The sequence below is a fragment of the Ipomoea triloba genome, chromosome 11 (genome assembly GCF_003576645.1).
Source record: "Ipomoea triloba cultivar NCNSP0323 chromosome 11, ASM357664v1".
Lineage (NCBI taxonomy): Eukaryota > Viridiplantae > Streptophyta > Magnoliopsida > Solanales > Convolvulaceae > Ipomoea > Ipomoea triloba.
This window is the reverse complement of record NC_044926.1, coordinates 8,442,558-8,466,083: the sequence shown is the minus strand read 5'-3', so window position 1 is coordinate 8,466,083 and position 23,526 is coordinate 8,442,558. Positions and strand designations below refer to the sequence as shown.

General features: G+C 35.4%; 3 protein-coding genes across 3 annotated transcripts; 1 reads left to right on the top strand and 2 right to left on the bottom strand.

Moving 5' to 3' along the window:
- Positions 1-5,460: 5,460 nt before the first annotated feature.
- Positions 5,461-9,892, top strand: LOC115996307 (factor of DNA methylation 1-like). The gene is made up of 8 exons (XM_031235505.1): positions 5,461-5,577; positions 6,319-7,201; positions 7,638-7,819; positions 8,152-8,241; positions 8,438-8,725; positions 8,900-9,115; positions 9,191-9,424; positions 9,632-9,892. The coding sequence occupies exons 2-7, from the start codon at positions 6,322-6,324 to the stop codon at positions 9,422-9,424; spliced, it is 1,890 nt and encodes a 629-aa protein (XP_031091365.1). The 5' UTR covers positions 5,461-5,577; positions 6,319-6,321; the 3' UTR covers positions 9,632-9,892.
- A 113-nt stretch (positions 9,893-10,005) lies between these two features.
- On the bottom strand, positions 10,006-11,633 carry LOC115996308 (probable CCR4-associated factor 1 homolog 6). The gene is made up of 2 exons (XM_031235506.1): positions 11,205-11,633; positions 10,006-11,068 (listed from the first exon to the last, which is right to left on the bottom strand). The coding sequence occupies exon 2, from the start codon at positions 11,014-11,016 to the stop codon at positions 10,177-10,179; it is 840 nt and encodes a 279-aa protein (XP_031091366.1). The 5' UTR covers positions 11,017-11,068; positions 11,205-11,633; the 3' UTR covers positions 10,006-10,176.
- Positions 11,634-13,747: 2,114 nt separating this feature from the next.
- LOC115997503 (stromal cell-derived factor 2-like protein) lies at positions 13,748-16,662 on the bottom strand. Its single transcript, XM_031237068.1, has 6 exons — positions 16,248-16,662; positions 15,731-15,871; positions 15,464-15,604; positions 14,434-14,483; positions 14,217-14,346; positions 13,748-14,109 (listed from the first exon to the last, which is right to left on the bottom strand). The coding sequence occupies exons 1-6, from the start codon at positions 16,344-16,346 to the stop codon at positions 14,023-14,025; spliced, it is 648 nt and encodes a 215-aa protein (XP_031092928.1). The 5' UTR covers positions 16,347-16,662; the 3' UTR covers positions 13,748-14,022.
- Positions 16,663-23,526: the final 6,864 nt, after the last annotated feature.

The following is a 23,526-nucleotide window of genomic DNA, read 5'->3' as shown; positions in this document are numbered from 1 at the left end:
CCTTGCCTCTAGTCATTTTTAGCAAACAGGATCAGAATTCAACGTGCTCTGATCTATCATCTCTCATGCATTCTTGGTCAGTCCAAAGCCCAATTTCACTTCCTTGATCCATCAATATGCTACTCTAGCTTCAACACCAAATGTAGCATCAATATTCAACTTGTACTAGCCCACTGGAAGTTTCTCCCATTTCTCAATGAATCTTGGTGCGGTTGGAGTGCTCAGGTGCGGTTGTGCGGTTAGAGGAGAGCCATTGATCTTGTCAAAATCAACGTTCAGGATTAACAATGATTAAAAAAATACGGTGGCAATTTGATCATTTTCCATATAGGTGGTGCATTGTGTTTCTTCTTCAAAACTGGAACAGACGGATACACAGAACTAGCGAGCCTGAGTGGCGGGCTAGGTGGCCCGTCACCCAATACCTCAAGAAGAAGGGGGCAGAGTGAGGGGTTTGCCAGATCCCTCACTCAGGCCATCAAGAACAAAATTTATGAACAAAACTTAGGTGTGTCATTTTAATACTTAAGGTGCGTTGTTCTAACACTTAAGGTGTGTCTTTGTATCACTTAAGGTGTGCCAATTTTATAAACTGAAGGTGCGATGTTAATACTTAAGGTGCGCCATTTTAACACTTAAGATGCGTTGTTCTAACACTTAAGGTGCGTATTTCTATCACTTAAGGTGTGCTATTTTTAGCTTATACTTCTTTCTTTATGACATGCTTTTTTTTTAAAATTTCCATTGATTTGAGCGGTTGATCTAGATTTCATCAACTGCTCAGATCTAACCGCACGAGAAGCTATACCCACAACTGAACCCTTCCATATATATATATATATATATATGTCTACGAGTTAGTACCATCTGGATCCTTCAAGTATAGTGGTTTCGTCATGTTTAGTCTTAAACTTTCAAATTGACCTCCAGTGGTTCGACTTTCAAATTGTTATCTTCCGTGGTCCAAGTTAAGCACCCATGGTTCTTCAACAATCAAATTTTAACCACCCATGGTCCTTCCAAGAGAACCGCGACTAGTTAAATTTTAAAAGTTGAAGAACCATAGGTGGTTAATTTGAAAGTTTAAGACTAAACGTGGCAAAATCACTATACTCAGAGGATCACATATGACATTAACTCTTATGTCTACTAATATTTAGACTTTTAGTTATGTTTTGAGTTAATACCGTCCGCGGTCCTCCAAGTATAATGATTTTGCCAGTTGCCACAGCTAGTTCTGAACTTTCAAATTGACCACTCGCGGTCCTTTGACTTTCAAATTGTTATCACTCGTGGACCGTGTTCCAAGTTAACCATCGATCCTAGCTTCCACTATCAAATTTTAACCAGTCGTGGTCCTTCTAGGAGGACCAGCGCTGGTTAAATTTTAAAAGTTGAAAAATCATGGGTTGTTACTTGGATCACGGATGGTAACAATTTAAAAGTCGAAGGAGCACAGGTGGTCAATTTGAAAATTTAGGACTAAACATGGTAAAATCACTATACTCGGAGGACCCCCGATGATATTAATGAGAATGACAATACTCAATTCAATTGGTTACGCAGAATTACAGAGTCCTATACAGAAGCCAACTAGAAACTCTCCTAATCTTATGGAGTTCAGTATTGACTAACTACCAGTCACTTAATTCAAATAATAGAATATAAAATAATAGAGCCTAATATAAGCTGTAACATTATTCACAATATTAACTCTTTTTTTTTTCAAAATTTATTATGCTTGGATATTTGAAATTTTAGACATTTGGTATTTTGGTTAAGAACTTAAGATTTGAACAATTTTAATCTTTAAGTGTTGTTTAATGTTTTAAGTATTTTGTACTAGTTATATTTGAGATAACGGAATTTAGGCTAATTTTATATTTAAATATATACATTTGTAACTATTTTGAGGAAAAAGTTAGAAATTTATATATTTTGTAACTTAATTGTATAATTTAAATAATATATTGTTTTATAGTTTACTCAAAAATTAGGACATGTATTTAAAAAATCATGGTGGAAAATTCATGTCCCTGAAAATCTCCACGAATAACGGGACAGGTTGGGGAATGGGAGATGAATTCGGGGGCAAGAATAGAGACCCTATTTCACGCCTTCACCCTTGCCCTATTTCGGGGGCAAGAATAGAGACCCTATTTCCTGCCTTCACCCTTGCCCTATTACCATCCTTAATTGATTCTCACTTGAGCGTGTCACTTTGTGTATTTCTTTATTAAAGAGCAAATAATAATAAAACTTTAACATTAGTAAAAAAAATGCATTTACTTGAATAGTTGAATTGATAATCCGTACATTGTCTTTATTTGGTTATACACTTACAAATTTTACTCAATCCTACTCTTTTTTTTTTTTTTTGGGAAAAATGTCTAATAAATCATCAAACTTTACCTAAAAGTGTATTTAAGCCCTACAACATTAAAAAAAAAAAAAGTTCAATTAAACACGTAAACTTGTCATTTTGATATATTTAAACTCAAATGACCGGTTATTCACCTGAAACAACCGATCATTAATTTTCCATCCAACATTCCGGCGGACGTCGACCGAAATGATCTTCTCCAACGAACAGTGTTATTCGATTGCGTTGTCTTATCCAACCCAAATGGCCTTCAACCGCGTTGTTTTCTCCACTGGAGAAGACGAATAGAAATCTTGAAGAGACATAATCCTGTAAGCAAATCGCTTGGGTTTGGATTCTAAGGCAGGAGATGGCGTGATTGGGGTTTGGGAATCTTTTAGGAAGAAGAGAGTAGCGATGAAGATGAAGATGTCCACTAATGTATTCCAAGCGATGAAGATGAAGACGTCCACTAATGTATTCTAAACCAGTTTCAACCAATTCTTAGGCTTAGGCTTTAGGGTTTTAGGCGGGGGGCGAGTGGGAATGGTAAGGAATAATTGAGGATTAGCAATTTGGCGGCTGCCGGCAAGCAGTAAGGAATTGATGGAGGCGCCGTCGCCCAGAGCATGCTGCATCCGCAGCACCGCCAAGGCTTTGGCGTCATGTGTTTTCAAGTTTAGAATGTGGAGGTCTCACAGAGGTCGGGATATGCCCATTCTCTCTTTGCTCAGCTCGTAAACATAATCCTCCACAAACTTCCTATTGCTCTTTCTTAATATTGCTCTCGATCTCATCATCACCTTCAACTTCCACTCCAATGGAGAAGACGTCACTGTCTGTTCGTTGGAGAAAACTATTTCGGTCGACGGCCACCGAAATGTTGGCCAGAAATTTAATGACCTGTTGTTTTAGGTAAATAACCGGTCATTAGGGTTTAAATGTACCAAAATGACAAGTTTGAGTGTTTAATTAAACTTTTTTTAATATTAAAAGGCTTAATTGTACTTTTGGGTAAAGTTCAGGACCTTATTTGACTTTTTTCTCTTCTTTTTTTTCCCTTTCGTAAACTCAGTTTATTTAAATTTTACATTCTTTATTTGTTTGTGAATTGTGATGTGCATATTATTTATATTCTGTTTATTTATCATTTTTATTGAGCATTTATTTAATTATATAATCCGTAATTTAAAGAAAAAAAAAGAAAAAAGAAAAATCAGTGTAATATTACTCATTTTCCATTATAGCACTGTAGTTTGTGACTTGACCACTGCAACCAATTGGATTATTATTGAGTGTGGTGCAGCTTTTACTTAGCACCACTTCCAAACAAGGCCTTGGATTTTAGTGCTTCCTTAGCCCCAACTCCGTCATCTTCCCTGTGTCTTTTTGAATACTATTGATTCTGTTACAATGTAGTATTTATTCATAGTATTCATAGTTACTTTCTCAACCAAATGAAACACAAAGAGCCAATATCGTCTTCACTGAGATTCAAACTCATCTCCTTCCATGTGGGAGTGTAACCAAGTGCTACTAGACTACAATTCCTTTTGTTAGCGGTGGTAGTTCATAACTAAGTTGCATGCTTCTACCACTTGACATGATCTCTCCCGATTGAGACTTGTTTTCTGATTTTAAAGTCTTCTAAACTTTTTTATCAAACAATAATCTCTACTGATACGTAACTTTTATAGTTTTTTTTTTTTTTAACTCTTTACCAATCGAGATCTTAATTTACTATTTTAAAATATTATATATATTCTTACTTTTTACTTTATATTTTATTATTATAGAATATGTGTGTGTGTGATGTTCAAATGAAAACACATCCTTCCGTAAGAACTTGCAAACTAACATAAATGTACACAAGCGTTTATATAAATGCATACAAACTATTCCAAGGGTAGATTGTGTGCATTGTGCACTGAAATATAAGATTGTATGATTTGTATAAATGTATGTGCATTTATGTACACGTTCGCAAGTTCTAATGAGAGGAGGAGTTCTCATTTGAACATCATGCATTTGTGTAAATGTTTATGTGCATTTATGTACACATTCACGAGTTCTAATGAGAGGAGGAGTTCTCATTTGAACATCACACACACACATACACACACACACACACACACACACACTTTTATGGTAACTTGAAAAATATTTTTCAGAAAATAATTTTTTAAAAAATATCTCATTTAAAAAAAAATAATTTAATTTTCTAATGTTTGAAGGTCAGCAAACTATCTTTTAGGGGGTGAAGTGAAGGAAAATGTGCTTTTCTCGACAAACATTGTTTGGTTGGATGGAAAATGTGCTTTTCCATTGTTTGGTTGGATGGAAAATGTTTTCCAATGGAACTTGAGTTCCCAAAAGTGGAGGAAAACAAATTCCTTGCTAGGAGTTGGCATTTTGTTTTCCTTAGAGTTTGGGAAGAAAGTATTGAGCAATTGGACAACTTTACCCTCATCAAAATAATATAATTTATTATCACTATTAATTGTTAAGGGCATATTGATCTTTATAATCATAATTCCTTACCATTCCAAATCCAATCAAACAATGGAATTCATATTCCCAGTAATTTCTTTTTCACCAACCAAACAATGGAATCTATTTTCCTGTAATTTGTTTTTTCATGAAATTTGAATTCCATTTCCTCCAAATATTTTCCAGCGAACCAAACGGGTGTTACTGTTTGGTTGAAAATTATAAAATTGTATTTTTTTTTGGTTCATTTTCTTGAAAATGAACATATTATTTGTTATTAAAAAATACTTTGTAATAATAATAATAATAATAATAAGTGGTGGTGTAGCGATGATGGTGGTGGTATGGTATGATGATGTTGACGGTGGTAATAATAATAATAATAATCTGCAAACTAAAAAAAGATGAGAGAGAATGAAATAAAAAAAATTGAAAAATATTTCTCGACAAAAAATTTATGAAAACATTTTCTAACCAATTAATTTTTTTTCATTATCAGAATCAATATTTTATTAACTTTATTCTCTTTGAATATCCAAATACAAAAAAATATAAAAATGACTTTCAAAAATAATTTTTTTCATATTTCCAAACCGGCCCTTGACAGTAGAAAAGGAGAGTCACGAGCTAAGCCCTATTTCCCCTCTTCTCTTTTACGAGTCTCAGTCACTCTGATTTCTCAGTCTCTCAATTATTTCTGGAGTTTCATTGCTAAGGACTCGCAGGTAATCTCTCTATCCCGCTCCTCCATCTCTTCCATTACACTCTTGTTTTGTTTGTTCTTGTTCAATCGCATGGATTCATTCGATTCTAGGCATTTGTTTAGCTGAATTTTAGACAAGGATTGGAATCAGTGCATTGGAAATGTTAGTAACGGAGCTATGAGATCGTTCCCGGGGGGTTTGATTTTGAAATGTGGAATGTGTAGTAAAGCTTGTGCCGCTTTCTGTTTTTTTCTAGCGGGGAGTGAAAAACTAATTTAATTTATTTCGAGAATATTGTGAAATTTCGAGATAATTTTGCTACCGCTGGATGTTAGTGTTAACCTGTGAACTACTAAGATGATATCAGTTTGATACCGGTGTTCATCTGTTTGAAAACTAGGTCTTATATTGTGTTTTGAATTTTGTAGAGGAATGTACTCTCATATGGTTCAAACAGCCTTATAATTTCATGATTTTGTGCATCAACAGGATAACCTGTTCCTTCTCCAACTTGGACACCCTTCAGTGTATTTTTTTATGGCATCATCAGCATGCTTAATATGCTGTAACATGAACACATGATCTTTTCTACTCTCTGATTTTCAACCTAAAATAAGTATTTTGCTAGCTTAACTAGTGTTGTGAACCACTGTTAGCATCTGTCAGCATTTTTCAGTTCCATAAATTTGTTTCACTTCTCTTTTGATACAGTGCTATTGTTGGAGTATTTTGTTTCAACACAATTTTGCTTTTGATTGGCAGAAGATGAGTAGCTCAGATGAAGAATCGGACTTGAGTGAGTCTGAGATCAATGAGTATAAAGAAAAACCTTATGAGGAATTGAGGTCAGGTAAATACAAAGTAAAGGGTCCAAATGGGTGCCTTAGATGTCCGTTCTGTGCTGGAAAGAAGAAACAAGACTACAAGTACAAGGACCTCCTTCAGCATGCTACAGGAGTAGGCAAAGGTTCTGCAAACAGAAGTGTGAAACAGAAAGCAAACCATGTGGCATTGGCAAAGTATTTGGAGATCGATCTAGCAGATGAAGCTGAGCCACTGCCACAGCGTGCTGTTGCGCCAGAAGATAATAATCTGTATTGTTGGCCTTGGACAGGTATTGTTGTGAATGTATCGAAGGACAATGCAAACGGGACGGCAGTAGAAGAAGAAGATTATTGGTTAAAAAGGTTTTCCAAATATGAAGCTCAGGAGGTGAAAATATTCTGTGATGATAAGTCGCGGACTTCCCAAGTTGTGATCAAATTAAAAAGTGATTGGAATGGTTATAAAAATGCTATACTTTTTGAGAATGCCTTTGAAGCTGAGTGCCACAGTAAAAAAGAATGGATTGCTGAGAGGAGCTCACCTAGTTCACATGTTTATGGTTGGTTTGCAAAAGTAGATGATTACCAAGCAGAAGGGGCAGTTGGTTATTACCTTCGTGAGACAAGGCAATTGAAAACAATCACTGACCTTTTACAAGAAGAAAAGCGGGACAAAGATAAAATTTTGTCCAATCTAACCAATGAGCTTGACTTGAAGAATGAAAATCTTTCTGCATTGCAAACAAGATTCAATGAGAAGAACTTGTCTCTCAGTCGAATGATTGAGGAGAAGGACACACTTCACCGTGCTTTTTATGAAGGTTCTCTCTTGATGCTTCTTCCTCTGTTGATTTTTTTTTTTCCATTAACCATCTTATTATGAAAAAAAGTATCAACAACATTGGGTTTAGATGTTGTGGGCACATGTGCTCATCAATTGGTAGTTAGGTCATCAGTTCAAGCCCCAAAATGTCAAATTACTTTACAGGCAGAGTTAGTTCCTTCCCCAGGCCCCACATGATGTGGGAGCCTTATTTTAAGTCTTATGTGAAAAGGTGTGCTTGGTTGTATTAGTTGTGTGTGGACTCCTGAAGGATGTTGTATTCTGCTGTGTATCCATTTTAGATAGTGAAATTATCTGGCCCAAGATACAATAACCTAATTTGATTTTCTTCCATATATTTTTGTCTACTATGTTGTTTTCCCTGGATAAGGATCAGATAAGTTGCTATCGTAAATTGTGCTCTTATTTTGCAGAATCTAGGAAGATGCAGCGTCTTGCACGGGAGCATGTCCAGAGGGTGTTGCATGAACAGGAAACACTGAATTCGGAATTGGAGAAGAAGAAGAAGCAACTAGATTCTTGGAACAGAGAGCTGAATAAGCGTGAAGTCTTGACTGAGCGGGAAAAGCAAAAACTTGATGAGGAGAAGAAAAGGGTAATGATGAACACATCTCTCTATGTGGGATGTTGAGTAATATATATAAACATTTACTATTAGCTTAGGCTTTTAGTTGAGTTGGAGCGCATGCTTCAATTTGGAAGTCATGGATATTATCCTATGTGGAAATGTTCTGAGAATAGACAAATGCAACCAATCTGTTTGTTGATAATTGTTTTTGACTTCTGTTATAATATACAAATCACAGTAGTATTGTACAGCTTTGTGCTCATACTAAGCTCATAAACTTTTTATCAAGATTTAGAACATATTTTCCATAATTCCACAGTTATAAGACTCATTTATGACTTGATATTTCTGTACTTCAGAATGATGAAAGAAATTCTTCGCTTGAAATGGCTTCCAAGGAGCAGAAAAAAGCTGATGAGAATGTCCTACGGCTTATTGAAGAGCACAAGGTGCGTCACGATGAATTCTCAACCTCTCAGCCCCTAACAAATAATGCACACTAACAAGTAACCAAATATAATATAGGAAAAGAAAGATGTAATGAGTTAGCTAAAATCATGTTGTATAGAGTATGCTTAGATATCTTTTGCTTTTGTTTATTAATATGAAGCCTGCATTATTCTCTGCTATTTTTCAAATCTGCAGAGAGAGAAGGAGGCAGCTTTGCAAAAGATACTTGAGCTGGAAAAGGACATTGATGCCAAGCAAAAACTTGAAATGGAAATTCAAGAGCTTAAGGGAAAACTGGATGTGATGGAGCACATGGGAGGTGACGATGATTCAGCTGTACAGGAAAAAATAAAGGAAATGAAAGAGCAGCTGGATGAAAAAATTGAAGACATGAAAGATTTAGATGAAATGAATAATGCTCTTGTTTTAAAGGAACGCCAGAGTAATGATGAGTTGCAAGAAGCTCGTAAATTACTGATTCAGGTATGGTATGGTATTTGATTCAGTTCAAAGTGTCATATCCATAGCACCTTACTGAAGTATCAAGTATTATTCTTACCTCTATCTCTTCCGGTACTGGGGTTCATTCTCATTCCTGTTTTAAAAAATATATAGATCTGTTGACACTAGACAGTGAGCTTTTAATTTTCTTTGAAGGGCTTGAAAGATCTGCTGAATAGTGGCCGTTCTCATATTGGCATAAAACGAATGGGAGAAATTGACCAAAAACCCTTCCAGAACGCTTGCAAGCAACGGTATTCAAGTGAGGAAGCTGATGTGAAGGCCTTAGAACTGTGTTCTCTTTGGCAGGAGAAAGTGAAGGACCCTAATTGGCATCCATTTAGGATGATCACTATTCATGAAAAACTTGAGGTTTGCCCTCTACACTTGTGCCATTTTATTATTTCGTGCCCTTCAAGATATATTGTTACATTGCTGCAAATGCAGGAAATCATAAATGAGGATGATGAAGAACTAAGCAAGCTTAAGGAAGAATGGGGTGAAGAAATCTGTGCTGCGGTTACCAAAGCTTTGGAAGAGGTCAATGAATATAATCCCAGTGGAAGATATGTGATCCCCGAATTATGGAATTTTAAAGAAGGAAGGAAGGCCACACTGAAGGAAGTTGTCAGCTTCATCTTCAAGCAACTGAAGACGCACAAGCGCAAGAGACATGACTAGGTGTGTATCCAAGCCCACCATAGTGCCATCCTCCATTCCCTTCTTTAAATTTTGATAGATCTTAACATATGTCATGAAATTAATTCTAGGGGCTTAAGATTAGTCTAGCGAAAGTTGGGAAGCCTAATGTATCAAAAATAATAATAATAATTTCTGAAATGCAGCACTACACACCTTCACCTTTTGATGGTGTTTTTCTTATTGCAGGGTTATGCAAGTTATCAACACTCAAGAGAGAGAGACAGAGAGAGAGAGAGTAGCTTTCCTATCGGATTCAATAGCAGCATATTATGACCATGAATGTCATGTCTAGCATTCTAATTGACATCAAGTACACTTTTAAACAAAATGCTAGTTTTTTATTGACTCCAACTGTTATGTCTAGTAGTATCGTTTGCATCTAATCTATCTATGTATGTGAAACTTAATATGCCTGGTTGCTGCAATAATGACTGTTAATTTAGTTAATTATAGTGATATGCAGCATGGATATAGAAATCTTGAATTTTATAGAGATGGGGGCATGAAATGCAATTTTGGTAACCCAGCATGCAGGAAGGAAACAGCAAAGAAAGAGGAAGTTATGAAACTAATGCAGAAAGGAGAAATTGTTCTATATAAATAAACAACAAACATTTTGAATTAGTGTGTGTGTATACTGAGGCAACCTTAAAGCGCACACATGTACTTCACAAACAATCACCTATACTGTCACATATTTTGGTTTTTGTTTTTGTTTTTGTTTTTGTAGGTCACCAATGGGTGCTGCTGCTGCTATACTGTCCATTCTCAACGCCTAGACCATACAAGACACCAGCATACTTCTCCAGTGAGCCACTAAAGAAGTTGTCTTTCAACTTCCTGAAGGTACAAGCAGTGAGCAAGCTATCCGAGCCGGCTTGATGGCAGACGCCCACTCTCTCGACTTCCAACAGCTCCGCGAGCTTGTTCAACCCGCCATGGAGGCTGTTGCAGAACTTCATCAAGTGCTTGATGTCGAACACGACCGGGAAATACATGTTGATGAGGGCAAAGAACCCCGGCTGCGTCTCCGGCAACGCCTGGCAAGTCAGTATCTTCAGCAGGTACCCGAAATCATACCCGCTGTGGAATGTCACCCAGTGAACATTATCGTTCAACACAATCCCTGATGACATCAACAGCTCCCCGAATCTCCTAGCCTCGATCCCCTTCTCCGTGTTCTTCTCGAAGTCAATCCCACTCTGCCGCAGCAGCTCGATGGAATCGCTCGCGAAAACATCCTCGTTGGGATTGAATTCCCTGAAATTGAACTGCCAAATGCAGTACTTGTCAGTCCCACAAGTTGGCAGGTTTCCCTTCTCGTCCGAAAAGGTTAGCCCCAGTTGTATCAACTTCAACATGTCCACATTATCCTTCAGGGTTTGATAATGGTAATCGTTACTGTTCTTGAAACTCCCCACCGGCCGTAGAACAATGCCCGGAAACTCCGTATCCATGGCAATATACGGGTAATCGTCTACGATTTCTCTGATCAGATCAAACTCTTCTTCCAGGTTATAATCCCACACTTCTCTAATCTGAATCGAATCGCTTTTTGGCAAAAGCGACATCTTCCAATCAACCCAAAATTTCAATTCCGATTATCTCACAAAATTTTGTTTCCTACAAAAATTATCAAAAAAAAAAAATTCAATCTTTGCAAATTGCACCCAAATTTAGCACCAGCAAATCCAAATCACAAATAATTACCCACCATATGACCCCAAAAAAGCACCCTGAAGATGAAATTGAATCTTACCGTAAATCCAAAAAGTTTCGAGCTTTGAACCGTAAATGGAAAACGGGAAGGGACGTTAGGGTTTGAAATGGGAATTAACGAGCGGCGAAATGGGATAGATAAGAAAGGAGAGGAAATCAGGGCAGCAGCGGAGGATGGGTATTTATTTATTATAATTATTCTTTTTTTTTTTTCTTCCTTTTGTGTGTGTGTGTGTTTTTCTCTGCCAGAGACAAACAGGATGGGACCCCCTTCACTGTTTACCTCCTTCCAAACACACCGAGAAGATACAGAAAAATGTATCTCTCCTTTTCTGCTTTTTCTGAAATTCGAAAATTTTCTGTCACGAACATGGAAATAATGGAAACTACGGTTTCTATGACGGGGGATCAGCCCAGCACGTGTGGTGGTCTGTGGCCTGCGGAAAAAATGGAGGTTTTTTTTTTTTTTTGGGTGTTGTGGGTGTTGGGGGGGGGGGGAGAGAGAGATTTTTTTTTTCTTTTTTTCTTTTTTCTTTTTTCCTTTTTTTTTTCTTTTTTTTTTCTTTTTTTTTTTTGGGGGGGCTCGGGGAGAAATTTTCTCTCTTTTTTTGGAGATTTTTAGAAAGTAAGAGGAGCCGAGGAGGGGAAAGCGACTACCAAAAATAAAGAAAGCTCTTCCCTCGTCGGCAAAGAAAGAGGGAAAATGGTAAATATAGTGAGGAGGGTGAAGGTGATGAAGCAGAGCAAAACTAGTGATTTCATGCATTCATAACCAATGGATTGAGGGTCATAAGGGCCTAAGCGAATGGGGATGGGGATGTGCCACTTTTTTTTTTTTAATTAATATTTCTACATTATTATCGCTATGCTACATATTCAGTCATGACATGATGGATATATTATATACTTGTCAGTTATCACGTTAACTATAATAATAAGTGTTCATAATGTTGTTCATAAGTTTTATTCATTCTATTATTCTATATATCTATTGCAATATCAAATATTAAATGAATTTTGGGTTACAGGAATTTTATATGGTAAAAAAATATTTATACTTTGAAAAATTCTCCAAAAAAAAAAAAAAAAAAAAGATAAGCATCATGCGAATCAAGTAATCAACGCAATTGAAATGAGTTGCAATGTTGTTCACACAAATTTTCACTTTATCTTTTGGTTGCTCTAAGAAATAAGAATTCATTAATTGTATTAAAATTTTATTTCCATCTTATTATTTTCTCTATTTTGAAATGTCTAGCCCATCTAATGGACAATTTGTTTTGTCTAAAATACTTTTTTTTTTTCGTAATAAGCCAGCACTTTGAACCTCCGCAAATTATTATGTGGACCCAAAATACATAATTTACATACTAAATATTCACAATTTATATACTAAATATTTACAATTTACGTACTAAATGTTCACAAGTGAACATTCAGTATATAAATTGTGATGAATCCACCTTACAAAGTAGACTCAAGTCCATGGTATAACTATTGTTGAACCTCACAAGCTTAGATTAAGTTTATAGAAGTACTAGTTTTATACGCGCATTGCGCGAATGGTTAATGCCCAATGTTTATATTTAAATAAATATTTGAAAGTATATCAATGCAATATTATATAGGAGAAGTTTATATATGGGTAATTGAATGTCGATTTTTTTTATTTAAATATCTAACTCAAAGTATATGAATCCAATATAATATAAAAAATTCATTATAATTATTACTAAAATAAATGTTTGCAACCTTATAAAATCGATAGTCTAAATATTTGGTCTAAAAATGATAGTCTAAATAAATACTACTTTTAATTTGAATTTTTCTAAGTGTTCTTAATTTTCTTTAGAGTAACATTGTCATTGTCTTCATCTTTACTATTTGTTCTCTTCCTTTTTGTTGGTAGTGTGTTATTTGTAATTCGGTTATTGTTGGTTGCATAGATGACAACGTCATGCAATGAGATTATGATATAGGAGGTATGGACTTTCCTTTATGTAAAGAATCTTTGCATGAGAGAAAATAAACACAATATAATTAATGAATTATTTCTCTTATTTAATTTAATTTTTTGATAATTAATTTTTTCAAATAAAGGTGTTGTAGACACATAATTCTAAATTAAAGAAATACATATGTATCATTTGTTGTTGTAACTACTAATTTATTTAATTTAATAAGATTAAAATAGAGTGAAAAACTTAATTATGTCAAATTTGATTGATATGAGGTTCGAACCTAAGACATTTCTTATAGAAATTAATGGGTAAGTTAAAAGCTAACGGAATATTAACTGAGAAGATAATATTTAACGGAAAACTTAACGGATAATCATAAAAGTAAGGTTAAATTAGGTAATCTCTATTAATAATATTAATCTGAATTATCTTAATCATCTATTTGATTAAATAATTCATCTGAACCATCCATTTGATTAAATAATTTGACCGCCATTTTTTCTACCCATTTTAGGCCTAACTCTCTTTGGCTCTTATTAATATAGTAGATATATTATATAACGTAATATATTATAGAACTAATGTAGTATACTGTATATATATATTTGTATGGGAATGACTATTTGGTCAGCACAAGAGTAAACATTGTCATATGGTGCATACTTTATATGATGAGCAGAAACAATTTGTAATAAAGAGTCCTACTCTACAAGTTTAAGCCTGCCTTAACATTTATGATAATGTGAAGTTGATAAGTGGTTGAAAATCTCTTAGAAGAGCAGCAAAAGGGAAATAGCACAAAATATCCTATGCCCTCTTTTGGAATGGAAGAAGATATTGCTAAAGGGTAAAAGTTACGCAGTAGCCTTCAATCACACTAACACATTATCGTATTCATTACTTGCTCTCCGTAGAAACTGGGAGATATACACCTTCTGCTGCCAGCCAAATATTATCGGGGCGCTTCTCTCTTACACCACAAACCTGCAGAATAAACGTGTGGAAGTAGTTGTTAGAGATTCTACTACGGTATATATACAGTGACAGGAAGACACGATCCAATGATAAAAAGGGATGCGTCTTGTGATCACCTCTTGCTGGCCCCCAGCAATGCGGGTGTACTTCTTGTCATGACTGTGTAGATACCCTCCAGTGTCCACGTGACGGAGCCTGATCCTTTGATCTTGCCTCCAAGTTTTCCCACTTCCTTCAATTTCAAGTCTGATAATCAAAAGCAAAGAGATTACAAACCCAACAATAATCTTAAAAGAAGGCAAAGGAATAAATCAAAATATAGTCAATACTCACTTCCAGAAGTCCCCAGTATCAGAATTATTGTCATCACCAAAGCAGCTAACCTGCAATTTTTTTAATGGTTATGAAATGCAGAGTAATAACTAAGTGCTAATTCCTGGATAGGAGTCGGTGATGATCAAAAAGGGAAAGAAAAAAACAAGATAATCATGCCCATCAATAAGACATTTTTGAGAATATGGACTTGATAATGAAACATAAATAATTTAGAGCAAATTCCACTTTTAGTCCTCAACTATTGTGACATTTGCCACAATTAGTCCTATTCTTTTAATTTTGCCACATTACATCATTGACTTTCATTTGCTTGCCACATTTAGTCTTCCTTTTAAAATGTTGTCATTTCACAATTTAATAAAGAGTGCTAACTAGTAATTTTATCATTCAAGCCTCTTATCCGAACATGTAATTTCCCTCCCTCTCTTGTGAACTCTCCTAATTGAATGATGAAATTTCATATTAGCCATATTTATTAAATGGATATTTAATTGGATGAATAAATTTGGAACAAAATCAATAGTCAAGTGACCATTTATGTCAAATTGAAAGTCGATGATGAAAATTGATAAAGGCCAACAGTCAAAAGACCATTTCTGATGCAATTGAAAGTTGACGATAAAAATTGGTAAATGTTAATAGTCAATGGACCATTTCTAATAGTCAATGTTAATAGTAAATGTTAATAGTCAATGGACCATTTCTAACTCTGACAAAATTAAAAGAGTAGGCCTAAAGCCACAATAGTTGAGGACTAAAAGTGGAATTTGCTCATAATTTTATATGATTGCAGCCCTGAATTCTGAATAATCATGAAGCATTGCCAAAGTTCTGAACTGGTCAACATGTAGGAGTGTAGGGTAAATGGTGTTCAAGCTGGTTCAAGTGTATGGTATAGAGTGAAACCACATTCACTTCAAAGAATATTACTTCATACATAGAAGAAATAGAATAAGGGATTGCATTATATTTTCTGACAATAAGACATAATGAATCCAATGACATTCACATTACAGAGCCTACTAACCTCCAGATTGCCAGATATGGGAGATGCATGAAGGTGACTGTGCAGCCATCTCCTTGTCCTCATATGCTGCAGTCTGATAATACTTCCTGTTTTAATAGCATCACCTTGCTTTGCAGGTGAGTCCAGAACTGGCCTAACAATCTGACAAAGGAAAGGCCAACACAATCTCAGAAAACTATGCACTTTACCTCTTTAAATGCTAGACCCAACTATTTCACTCCAATATGAAAACACAAACGAAGATGAAAGGAATAATCATTGGCCTACCCAGTAGCTGTTGGCATCATCTACACCAGGAAAACCAGTGACTGACTGCTGCCCGCTGCCAGAACCATATGGCACATCGTGTGAATGCAACCGGAACTTAGTCCTCTCGTGCATCAACTTGATTGCTGACCCATAAGAAATCTTCCACACAATCGAAACCAACCTAATTAGACTGAAGCAATAAAGTTCCAGAAACTAAACACCACACAACAACAGTAACCGAAGCTTTCTTTTCACAATACTCAAATATGCTGTGTCTGGCTGTCTGCATTACTCTGTGTGTATTAACTCAAATCTGGAAAGCATGATCTTTATAATTCTTCGATACAAAGTGCATATCCATACAATTTTAACTAATTAACTAAACAGTGGAACCCCCAAATTATGGCAGGATGAAAGAAATTCAACTTTTATACAAATGAAATGTGGCTTTAAACTATTCAAATCACTTCACAGGTTGAGAAATAAGAAAATACTTTCTTAATTTACATATAAATTAGGATAAAACGCATATTACCTGGACACCTTCAGAAGCTGCGGATACAGGTGTTGAGCTGAAATCGGTGTCGAGGTTAAGGAAGAGAAAGATGGCGAGAGCGAAGAGAGAGAGTGCCATCAATAGCAGCAGCACTATGAACCAGGTAGTTTGCCAAAACGGCAGAGTTTCGGACAAAGCGGTTTCGCGGTACACTATCCGGGTCGGGTTGGAAGATGGTTGACTCGACGAGAATGTGGACGGCGGTGCCGACTTTCTGCGGGTGAGATTTTGATGTTGCTGCTTTTGCGGGCCTGATGGAGCCACGGTGGAAGTTATTGGCGGATTTCCGATGGAGATCCGACAACGGTCCGGTTGTGAGTCGGGTTTTCCGGTGATGGCTTCACCCTATCTAATGTTTCGTCTTTCGTCAATTTTGATCGGTGGTTTTAGAAGTTTCCAGAGCACTTGGTTCTATACTTGTATTTAGTAATGCAACGTGGAATGAGAAGTTTTGACCAACTATTTGCCTCCACGTGGAATTCTAGTGACGTGGGCGTTTGTGATTGGATAGTTAAGTTGTTCCTTTTTGACAGTTAAGTTGGTTCATGAGTCATGATTCAACTTATAAATGCATAGACATAAAGTACATTTTTATTATATATTATACTAAAAGTACATTTTTAATACGCTAAATGTTCATTTTTTAGATGAAACTTTTTTCTGAAAATATTTTAAGAATACATTATTTGAGCATTGAAAGTATATTATTTAGTATATTACTAAATAATGCAACGTGGGATGGGGAGTTTTGACCAATTATTTGCCTCCATATGGAATTCTAGAGACATGGGGGGTTTCTGATCGGATAATTAAGATGGTTCCTTTTTTTATAGTTAGAGCATCTCCAATAAGGGAATTTTACATGATTTTGCAGCTTTTAGATCTACGTGAAAGAGAGAGTGTTGAGCTCCTCATGCAAGACCCAAGTTTTTAGTAGGTCTTGCATGAGAGAGATGGAAAAATGCTACTTACTGCTTTTGTGCGCGTTAATCTATACTTTTTTTTAATTTACTTTTCAGCTTTTGTTTTTATCTTTTTTTTTTCTTTTCCTCTCATCTTCTCTTTCTTAATTACACTTGTAAAAACTACATAAAAACTACAACTATTGGAGATGCTCTTAGAGCATCCACACTAATGGATTTTGTTGCATTCTTTATGGAGCCCATGATGAGGTGGATGTGAGAGAAAAATGAGAGAGAATCAAATTTTAACTATTGCAAGATATGGTTTTTTTGTGGGCCCAAGTAGCTAGAGAGAAGAAGGAGAGGAAAACTTTGGTTTTGTGCCAAGTGCCACCGACAATGCTGTCCCTCCCCCCCTTTTCTTTTTCTTCTATTTTCTCATTCCCACTCTCTCTCATATGTGGCTTCTACAAAAATTGCGCAAAAAAAATCAAACTGATATGGATGCTCTTAAAGCATCCACATGCAATAGGGTTTTAGGGGTGGATTTTGATGAAGTGGAAGGATAGAGAAGAAGGAGAGATACGATTTTGGGTTTCCCTGCATGCACTTGGTTTTTTATGGACTCGTAGTAGAGAGAAACAGCAGAAGAAACGGACAGTGTTGCACGTTTTGCGCACTACAACGCCTAGCTGGGCGCGTGCAGTGCACGTGCCGACTTGCACGTTAACTGTTTTTTTTTTCACTTTTTTGCGTCAAATTTGCTTTTTTTCTTTTTTCTTCTCCTATATCTCAACTAGTTGGCACCTCAATAACCAAAAAAAAAAAAAAAAAAAAAGAAAAAGAACTCCTATTGAGGTTGCTCTTTAGTCATGATTCATGAGTCATGATTCAATTTATAAAGTGAACTACTGACATAAGGTACATTTTAATTATAATAAAAAGTACACTTTTATATGCTAAATATTCATTTTTTAAAGGCACTTTTTTTGAAAGTATTTTAAAGGTACATTATTTGAGCATTGAAAGTATATTATTTGGTATACTACTAAATAATGTACATTCAATACCCAAATAATGTACAAAATTTATGGTCCACAATATAATTTGCTCACCTTAATACAAATATGCAATAGAAAATTTATCTAATGTATATATTAGCACCAATATTTTTTGTAATAAATACAATAATTACATGGTGTCCGTGTCTAGTTGCATATGATATTATTATAATAAAAATTTACTGTATTATATATAATTTAAATAATATACATAATTGTATAATATAAAAAATACCAATATCATTTAACACTGCATAAATCTAAATAATATTTGTTCATATTTAAAAAAAATATTTGTTCATCAAAGGAAATATACAAGTAAAAAAAAAAAGGAAAAAGAAATGTTCATTAGCTGGTACATAAGATAATATGATATAAAATCTGCGTATGTGTTTGGTATGAGTTTGGTGCCTTTTTGTATCATGTTTCTTCTCATTGGCCACATGCTCGAGTAAGATTCAAGTGATCATTACAACGTAATATGTAATAGTGTGTGATGATATACACACACGTTAGGGTGGAGTTAAGCAGGTTTGGAACAGAGACATGAACATGTACAACAATATACTAACCATTCATTCTTGAGACATGTTTAAGAATGGCTAAACGGTTAAACACTGATACCTTTGATTTTTTACCCCTTTTTACCCCATACTTTAACCATTTTTGATAACAAAGTGCTTTAGTTTGAGTGGAATCTATGATTTGTTTGTGTGGTTTGATGTTTCTAGTCTAGACAAAATAAGGCACAACGAGTCAATAGGAGGCTTCTTGGAGCATAAAGGAACAATTTTGGAAGTCGGGATTTCACTCAAGGAGATCTAGAGCAAGGTAGCGGAGAGGATGTTTGAAATCGTAGGCAAACGGCCTCACACACGGGCGTATGTGAGGCCGTTTGCCCCCGTCGCCCTACAGGATTCAGCAGGCTACCATACGGCCATGTACACGGTCGTATGGTAGGCCGTATGCCCTGTCCTCTGCACAGTATTTAAGCGAAATTTTTGCATTTTGTACAAAGTTCGAAACCTAGCTAGTTTAGAATTATTTTTCTTCATTTCCTTAGCACTTATTAGACTAGATTAGCTTAGATTTACTCTTAGAAACTCTTAGGAGCATTGAATACAAGGATTTGAAGTGGATCTCAACATCATTTCTCTTCCATTTTAATACAAAAGTGGTCTATTCCTTCATCTCTTTTCTCCTTTACATTTATTGTTATTTAACGCTTTCTTTGCTTGATATTGCTATGTCTACTCTAGAAATGAGTGAGTAGTCCCTTGTATGAGTTAGATTTGGTGTTTATTACTCTTATTGATGTTATTTATGTGATTATTGCATAAAGGGGATGAACACCCATTTAGGATTCTTGAGTTTGAGTTGGGTTATAATTCTATCTATCAATGATTATTGCGTAGTGATTGTTGTTTGTCTTTGGAAAGTCTTCCATCACAATGAGAATTGGACGGAAGACTTGAGTCTTCCCAATCTCAAACCCAATTTCCTTACTATGGAAATAGGGGTAGATTGAGACTTACAAAACTTTTGTTTTTAAAGAATTTAGGATGATACACCATGGAAATGGGGCAACCTTTGTTCTAATCCTTGTGGAACTTGGATTCTTTAGTGATTGCCTCAAGAACCTAGGGTTAATATTTTTCCACCAATCTAAGTATCAAATGCATCAATAGAGTAATACACCTAGTCTAACACATCTTTCCCAATTGAATTTAATCCTTGATTTAATCTTGTTTTCCCTTAATCCAAAACACCAAAAACACTCTAGTTTTAATCCAAAATCAAATATGATTTACTTGGATCCTTATGGATTCCAAGACCTTAGTGCCTAGAATTTAGGTAACAACTTTCTACGTGCCATAAACCCCAATCATCGTGGTTTGACATTCACACCCGTTTTCACCATCCCATTAATATTACATCACTTTTTGGCATCGTTGCCTGGGATTGGAAATTTGGTTGTATTGAGTTTTTACTTTTATTTTCTAGCATTAAGGTTAGTAAATCCTTAGGAAATCAAGTATTTTATTTTTACTTGTTGTTTTACTTTGCTTTAAGTTTTATTTTCACTAACTCATAACCAAATTCTCCCAAGAGTGTCTTTGATGGTGCATGTTAGTAGGTTTTCAATCAAGAACATTTAACCATGGAGGGGTATGATTCCCATGAGCAAAGCTTGACAAGGCTCTTATGTGTTACTAGTCGAAAGCAAGCTGGATTATCTGACTGTACCGTCACTAATATTTTTGTTTTTAATAAAGTGTTTTTGTAACACGACACGTAAGTTACGTTGTATATTCCTTACTCACAGTCTTCTTGCTACAAAATACCTTCATCAGTTCCTACCGACATTGTTCCATTCAAACTCCAACGCTATATATTCATTGGGTGGGGGTGGGGGTTGGGGTGGGGGTAGGGGGAGGGGTCTAATGATTCTTTCTCTTACTAAAATTCACACATTAGTGTTGTAGTACTAGAAAACAGGAAAAAAGAATTATTAATTACCCATGAACAGGTTCACAAAAATTAACCTATAATGACATATTAATAATATATCATAGAATGACTATTAATAAGTAAATTTCGAAAAGATGCAAACTTACATCTATTTTTAATAGGAAAATGAATTTTTTTAAAAAGACCCCTTAAACTTTTCCTCAAAAAGTCAATTAAACTCTCAAACTTTTAAAATGCGTAATTAAGCCTAAAAACATGGTATGTTGGTGCATCAAAATTAAAAAACTGGTTAGTGACATGTAATAGTAGAACACTGTTACCAATTCTGGACTTATCTAATTACTCCAGCCACCATATCAACATCCTCATGGCCAACAAACAAATAACCTATGCAATCATTGTAGTATGAGTAACAACCATGTACATTCATACACAACTAGTTCATATTGCTTTGATTGCGCATTCCTATATTGAATATAATGCAAGGTAATTCCTAGGTTGTGCATTGATTTTAGAATCTTTTGCAAACACAACTTGAACACCTACATAGCTTAGTTAGACTAACACAACTAGCAACGCACAACTGTACCTCTGGGAGTGCACCAATGCACATCCTCACAATCCACGATGCACCACTCCCGACAAATATCCCCCAATGACCAAAAAAGAAAATCCTTAAATGCATACCTGATGCCCTCCAACCAATGCACAATCTAAAGCCCTATATTGCACCACACCTAGCGCTAAAATGCACATCGCAACGGCCTACAATGTACCCCCTAAAATTACAGACTCGTCAGAAAACCTAATCAAAAGTGTACTCTAACGAACCACCACAAAAAAAAAAAACAACAACAAAGAGAACAAACTTGAAACTATGCCGAGTAATCACTAGTTCACTACCAATGATGAAAAAATTCAAAAAATTCAAAAAAAAAAAAAAAAGGAGAAGGAAAACGAGGACAAATTCAGACAAAAACAAACTATTGGAAAATCTCTAAAATCACATAATAAAAATGTATAACGAAACACTATGTAGATAATCCATCTTTACATATATTGCGTTTATTATTTAGAAAATGTTCTTTCACCCTCCTAAATTTCACCTCTAAATTTTCTCTTCATGATGCGACTTTTACTCATTGGATGCCAATGAATTAGGTAACCAACACTAACCAAGGAAAAAAGGGTAAAATTAGCCCCCTAAGTCAACCAAATAGTGCGACAATTAGGTCCCTAAGTGAAAAAGTCTCATTCAAATCCCCTAAACCGAAAAAATTGTTCAATTAAGTCAAAAATAACTTGTTTAGTAGGTTAATTCTCCGTAAGTTTGACATGCGTCCTTTTTTAGTTTTTGTTTTTTTTTTAAAAAAAATTTTATTAGAAATAAAAAAAAAAAACAATATAGCAGACAGCCGGTGGCTGTCGGCCTGTCGCCGTCACAAAAAGAAATACGGCCATGGACGTCTTCTAAATCTGGAATGAAGCGGCGCTACTTGCGTTTCAGATGGCCATGGTTGTCTCTGGTGAGACAGCCATGGTCATGATTTTTTTTAAGACGGCCATGGCAGCCGCCCTCGTTCCAGATCTGGAAGACGAAGACAGCCACCGGCTGTCCTTGTGGCTGTATTATTTTTTAAAAAAATTAATTTTCTAATAAATAAGTAAATAGTTTTTTTTTTAAAACAAAAATAAAACTTAAAAAAAACAAAAAATTAAGAATGACACATGTCAAACCTACAAAGAATTAACATGCTAAACAAGTTAATTTGGACTAATGGAATAATTTTACTGAGCCAAGCACCTTGTGCTTAGATGACATGTAGTGACTCTCCCTAAATGGGAGGTCATGAGATCGAGCAGAGGCTAATGGACTCTTTGTGCTTCAATAGGTTGAGAAAGTATAGATGAAAAGATACTACAATGTAATACGGTCAGTTGTATTAAAAAAATGAATAATTTTACTGATTTAGGGGATTTAAATGCAGCTTTTTTTAAGAGACCCAATTGTACTATTTGGTTGACTTAGGGCTAATTTGACTTTTTTTACCCACTAACTAATAAATAAATAGGGATAAAGGTCAAATACACCATCAAACTATACCCAATTGTGTAATTAGGCCCTTCAACCTCATAAAAGCTCCAATTAAGCCCTCAAATTTGTTGTTTTGGAGCAAATAAGCCCTCTAACTTATTTGTGACCTGTAATTGCAGGCCAACTACAATTTCGGCCAACTCCAGCGAATTTCTGGCGGACAAAAGCCAAACTATCAACGATCGGTGATCGTCATGGTCGCCGACCGTGCAAAAGGCGACTCCGGCAGTTGGTCGCCTTCTGCACGACTAGTAGGACGCCACCGGCGACCGTGACGGTCGCAGGTCGTTGATGATTTGACTTTTGTTCGCCGAAATTTCGTCGAGGGTTGTCAGAATTGTAGTTGACCTGCAATTACATGTCACAAATATGTTAGAGGACTTATTTGCTCCAAAATAACAAATTTGAGTGCCTAATTGGAGCTTTTTGAAGTTGAAAGGCCTAATTGCACAATTGTGTATAATTTGAGAGTCTATTTAACCCTTATCCCAAATAATTATAATTACTAATTACATGGTGACACCTTAGGAGGAAAAAATTTATAGGAAAAATATATGATGAGTTTGTAGCATTTTTTTTTTTTTTTTTTTTTTTTGGAAAAATAAAAAAGTAAGAAATACGTTACAGTTGTTAAATTTAGAAACAGATTATAGAGAAAAGAAAAGAAAAGTGGAGAATGGAGATAAAATACACTTCTGGAAGGCGCAGCCCGCAGCAATCACAATTCG

Excerpts from the sequence above, each read along its gene's own strand:
- LOC115996307 (XM_031235505.1), top strand. The coding sequence starts at position 6,322 with ATGAGTAGCTCAGATGAAGAATCGGACTTGAGTGAGTCTGAGATCAAT. Across the intron at positions 7,820-8,151 it reads TTGATGAGGAGAAGAAAAGG|AATGATGAAAGAAATTCTTC; the intron begins GTAATGATGAAC and ends TCTGTACTTCAG. Across the intron at positions 8,242-8,437 it reads GGCTTATTGAAGAGCACAAG|AGAGAGAAGGAGGCAGCTTT; the intron begins GTGCGTCACGAT and ends TCAAATCTGCAG.
- LOC115996308 (XM_031235506.1), bottom strand. The coding sequence starts at position 11,016 with ATGTCGCTTTTGCCAAAAAGCGATTCGATTCAGATTAGAGAAGTGTGG.
- LOC115997503 (XM_031237068.1), bottom strand. The coding sequence starts at position 16,346 with ATGGCACTCTCTCTCTTCGCTCTCGCCATCTTTCTCTTCCTTAACCTC. Across the intron at positions 15,872-16,247 it reads CAGCTTCTGAAGGTGTCCAG|ATTTCTTATGGGTCAGCAAT; the intron begins GTAATATGCGTT and ends ATTGTGTGGAAG. Across the intron at positions 14,484-15,463 it reads CCATATCTGGCAATCTGGAG|GTTAGCTGCTTTGGTGATGA; the intron begins GTTAGTAGGCTC and ends AAAAAATTGCAG.